Consider the following 5,314-nt stretch of genomic DNA (forward strand, 5'->3'; position numbering starts at 1 on the left):
GCTGCCCGCCTCGGCGGGCGGGGGGATGCGCGGGCTCGGCCTCCGCGGGCAACGGGAGTGGGAGCGGGGCGTTAGCACGGGATCCCGACTCGGGGAGGGTTGGGGAAGCGGCCCCTGACCGCAGCAGGTCCCCGGGGCAGCCCTCCCCATCTTAGGATCGCAGAATGGTTTGGGTTGGAAGGGACCCTAAAGGCCCTCCAGCTCCAACCCCCCGGCCATGGGCAGGGACACCTTCCACTAGACCAGGTTGCTCCAAGCCTCATCCAGCCTGGCCTTGAGCACTTCCAGGGATGGGGCATCCACAGCTTCTCTGGGCAACCTGTCCCAGGGCCTCACCACCCTCTCCGGGAAGAACTTCTCCCTGATATCCAATCTAAACCTCCCCACTTTCAATTTCAACCCGTTACCCCTTGTCCTGTCACTACAGGCTCTTGTAAAAAGTCCCCCCCCAGCTTCCTTGTAGTCCCTTCAGGCACTGGAAGGTGCTATAAGGTCTCCCCGGAGCCTTCTCTTCTCCAGGCTGAACAAGCCCAACTCTCCCAGCCTGTCCCCATAGCAGAGGGGCTCCAGCCCTTCCTTCCCAGCTTCTCCCTGACAGGCTGCACGGCCTGGTGCCTGCGTCCCAGCGGAACTGCAGGCCGCTGTGGTGGGGTGGCTGGTCTCTCTGGGGCGTCTTTAGCCTCGCTGTAACTGCCCCGTTGGGTTCGTCAATGAGGCAGGTGTGTAGCAGGAGATCCTGACTGGAGTCAGGGAGGTGCCGTTAACGTGGCACCGGGTTAAGGATCAGGCAGGGCAGGGTAAGGAAGCTGGACCCTGCCGGGAACGGTGCCGTCCCTTCCTGCTGGGGGTGAGGCACGAAGGAATGAAGAAGACAGTCTTCTACAAAGCCATAATTCAAAACCAAAGTTCTGATTAGTGGTTGGCAGCCACTCCTTGACAGTGTTTCACAGTAAACGTGGACGTTTTTGCTCCATTAAGGTGGGTGCATTAAATGAAACTGCCAGGCTGTAGGTAATCTCCCATGAGTCACAGGATAACTTTGGTTGGTGGTCATCTTGTCCCACCCACCGCACGAAGCTGGTTAGGGTTGCTTGGGACCGCGTGCAGCTGCGCTTGGATATCGCCAAGGTTGGAGACCCCAGAGCCTTTCTGGGCACCGATTCCAGGGATTGATAGCCCTCATGGTGACAAATTGTTGTGAGATATCTGACTGGCGCTTCTGTTTGTGCAGTCTGTGTCCTCTCACTGCCTCATCCAGGAAAAGTTTCTCTGTTTTCTCTCTGCCTCCCCACCAGGTACTTGAAGGCAGCCGCAAAGCCACCCCCTTGCCTTCTCTTCGTAAGACTGAATCAAGATGACTCTCAGCCTCTCCTGGCATGCGTGTGCTCCCATGCCCCAGTTGTTTCCCTGGCTGTCTGCTGGGCTTGCTGCAGTGTTTTTCTTGTACTGGGAAGCCCACAGCTGAACACAGCACCTTGGAGGCAGTGTTGTAAATGTTGGGTGAAAGGGAATATCGTGTGTGCCCATGTGGCACAGAACAGAAGCTCAGTTTGTGGCAAAGTACACGAAACTTTGGTAGCAATAATTGAAGCTAGGTAGAAACAAGTGTGTTTGTGTTAAGAATGCAGGCAGTACATGTTTAATTTTTTTCTGCCAGAACAGATCTGGGAATTTTCTACACACATACTGACAAACTTAATTAAAACCAGTGTGTGGTTAGGATGCACACCTAGATGCAGGTTTCCAATGCAGACCGACTGCATTATGCTTAGACCAGGGCCTTGTAGTCAAGTAGAAATGCAGAGCAGCTAGACTGAGAGCTGGAAGTAAGCATGACCCTTCCGTGTCCCATAGCTGCCATACCATTACTTATTCTAGAGAATCTGTTCTAGTGTACTTGAAAAGTAGAGGAAGCATTGCTGACTTGGTTTTATTTTTACTAAGAAGCAATCAGAAATGTTCCTGATGTAGATTACTGATAATAATTTAATGCATGTGAATTCTTACTGCTTAATGACCCGTGGTGGATATGGCAGTTTGAGCAACTTCCTTGTATCCTGTTTGGCATCTCAATTTGCCCAACAGGAAGCCAGTTAGGGTTATGTTGCCTAACTTCAGAGGCATAACAGGTGCATTAGGTGGAAGCGCACTGGGTTTTCTAGCCCCCTTTGAAACAGCTGTGCTGCCAGGGTACATGTTACACACCAAAACTCTGTTAGTTGAATGGGGAGGGTATATATAAGCTAAGCAGCCTGGAGTTCATGGAAAATACGTCTTCTGCATTTGTTCACATGGGTGTGACTTGACATTGCTGCTGTGATCATACCTATTTTTATTCTGATGAATCCCTGATGTCTTTGGATGGAAAAACTTAACCAAGACACTGTTTGCTATGTACAGTGCATTGGGAATGCCAGTGTTGCAGAGAGAAAAAGGGTTATTTTGGGTTTGTCTCTTGCATGCTTTTTTGTCACAATGATGACAGCAGTGGCCTCGCAGTGCTCAGCCAGCGTTTATTATCATATGGTGCTCAGACTTCGCCCTTCCTTTTGTAAATGTTTATTATCCTTGAACAATCATAATCTTGCTTTTCCAGTATTGAAGGTTTTCTTTGCCAAAACATATTTGGTTATAACTTGAACAGCTCTTTCTCTGGAATTGTATGGAGTATAATTAGCACATTAATACCTGCAGAATAAGCTGCAGGGACAGTTTTACTTGTTGCCAGCCTCGTTTCTGAACTTTTAAATGACTTTGAATACCTCATTCAACCCATTCACAACTCAGTGATCTGTTAGCATGCATAACAAATTGTGGTATGCTGACCCAGGATTTTGCTGGTAATGATTCTGAATTTTATGTTGCTTAAGCTTCCTACATATGGTAGATCAAGTACCCTACAGTATGAAGTTGAGATCTAGTTCCTTTCATTGCAAGGTGTAGTACATACATAAGCCAGGGTGTTGTTCAGGTTAGATCATGGCAGACAACTTAACAATGCTGGGGTTTATTCTTTATATTAATTTCTGTCACTGTCTGCCAACAGCATATGGGTTTCTACAGACCACGATGAAATTGAGAAGGTGGCAAAGCAGTTCGGTGCTCAGGTCCATCGCAGAAGCCCTGAAGTATCTCAAGACTCCTCAACTTCTCTAGAAGCTATCAGAGAGTTTCTTAATCATCATCATGGTAAATCAGTAATGATATATGCTGAGCTTTTATGTTGTAGCCCCAGAGGAGTGATATGCTTACTGTCAAAAAAATAAGTAAAGCCTTTAGTAAATAAAAGCTAGAAAGATTCTCCTTTGTTCATTGCATCCCTTCATCCCACACCTTGCCATTGTATGCATTACATTTTTTCACGCATGTTTCTTTGTTATTCCTTAGAGGTTGATATTGTAGGAAATATTCAAGCAACGTCTCCGTGTTTACATCCCAGTGATCTTGTAAAAGTGGCGGATCTGATCCAGAAGGAGGGCTTTGATTCTGTCTTCTCTGTTGTGAGACGGCATCAATTTAGGTGGAGCGAGGTAAAAAAAGGAGGTAATATTTAGCTGCTTCTGGTTACAGTTATACTTCATCAATTTATTTTTTTTTATAGTTTATTTTCATACCCATGGTATTTACACTGGGAAAATATATCCGAGGCAGGGGCTGAGTTATTGGAGAGCTGTGAGATGGCTTAGAAATTCCTTTTAAGTAGCACTGCTTTGATATTACCCATCATTGCTCTGCCTTTCTGTAATTGTTTTGTACAAGCAATAAGGTATTGAAAATTAAAACGCTGTTAACTCGCCTAGGCTCAAGATACAGCTCCCAAAAACTGTACATGTTAACTTCTGCTTGGCTGAACATGTATGTAAATGTAGACGTGACCCTGAGGTCCTGCCTTACCTAGGAAAGTGTTTGTTCTTGCTATGCAGTAGCTAACAAGTGACAAATAATGTGAGGTAAGTCTTAGTGAAGATGGAATGGCAGGCTCTTAGCCTGGAGACTTAGGGTTTGTTTCAGCCTGCTCATTTGGCTGCCAACTTATGTCAAATTGCAAACTGCCCTTGAGTCATGAGGAGTGAACTCGTGTTAATTAGCTCATATGGAAGAATATGACTTTTTCCCAGAGAAAATATTCCTCTCGGCTACAGTTGCCAGGATGACTAAAGACTGAACTCTCTCCTTACAAATAAAGATTGTACCTCATTGCAGCTATAGAAGTACCTTCTGTCCTTGTACAAAAAACAATTCCGCACATGATCTCTGGTTTTCTTTCTGTGATGAACCAAATGTTTCAGAAATAACATGAAATAACAACCAGAAATGGCGTGACAGTTTGCTCATAAAGCGTACGAGGTCTATCAAAATTGTGAGATGGCCATTTAGGATTCTGTGGATTGCACTTTAGACAACCAAGGGAAAGCCCACGTCTCGAGATGCGAGAACGGATGTCTGTGAAAGACTAAATCTCATTTGGATGCTCCTTGTGGCTTTATGAAGCGACTGTGTGCCACTTAGTCTCTATAGGTTGATTATTTCAAAGGCCTTAAGGCCTACCTAAAAGAGCAAATAATTCTTTAGTATAAAATGACATCTGAAGTGTTCTAATGTGGGGAGAGAAAAAGAATCATTCAGTTGCAAGGAGCATATGTGAGGAGAACAAGGAACACATTGTGCAAACATGAGCAGCTTAAGGGTAAGAGCAAATGGCATTTCATATGACAATAATTCGCAAGAGCGTTGTACAGTTTATCATTGCACTTTTTTTCACACCCAGATGGCTTTAAAGTAGTGATTTTATATGTTTGCCTGCGTATTTCTGTTGTTCCTGCTGCATTAAGGTTTAATATTGGTGCACCCTGTAAGAGAAAGTTGTCTCTCGCTGGAAATGTTTACTTCATTGAGCACAAAGCTCCAGTGTATTTATGAAATACGAGGTGTGTATGTATACTAAAGCCTCAGGATGTTTTGGGTGTTTGAGAAGGCCTTCTGACTTTCTCGTGGTTACTAGATCATGAGATCTGGTGAATTTTAGCTGCTTTGTGCATGCGAATTTGAGTGGTGCTGGGACAGAAGTCTCTGGGCCCTGGTTCTGTTTCAGCTGTGTGCACTACTTGGGATCTTACGGGATCACGTTTGTTCAAAGACACTTGTTTGTTTATTTGTGATTAAACCACTTATGAAAAGTTAATATAATCTGTATACTTAAATAGGAAGTATTCTGGGGAAATGCCAGGGTGTTTTCATGGGACCAGTTGTTTCTTCTATGCTCTTTTTTTCACCTTCCAGATTTTGGGTTGGTTCAGTTCTGTGACTGCATCCA

General features: G+C 45.1%; 1 protein-coding gene across 1 annotated transcript in view; it reads left to right on the forward strand.

Annotated features, from left to right (window-relative positions):
* Positions 1–3,032: 3,032 nt before the first annotated feature.
* The window catches only part of CMAS (cytidine monophosphate N-acetylneuraminic acid synthetase), a gene marked incomplete at its 5' end in the record, with an annotated part of 8,544 nt that continues 6,262 nt past the window's right edge, over positions 3,033–5,314 (forward strand). The window contains 2 exons of the mRNA XM_010152705.1: positions 3,033–3,189; positions 3,388–3,543. Coding sequence (XP_010151007.1) covers positions 3,033–3,189; positions 3,388–3,543 — 313 coding nt within the window. The remainder of the gene's footprint in view (positions 3,190–3,387; positions 3,544–5,314) is intronic.

This window comes from Eurypyga helias, unplaced genomic scaffold (genome assembly GCF_000690775.1).
Source record: "Eurypyga helias isolate BGI_N326 unplaced genomic scaffold, ASM69077v1 scaffold13005, whole genome shotgun sequence".
Lineage (NCBI taxonomy): Eukaryota > Metazoa > Chordata > Aves > Eurypygiformes > Eurypygidae > Eurypyga > Eurypyga helias.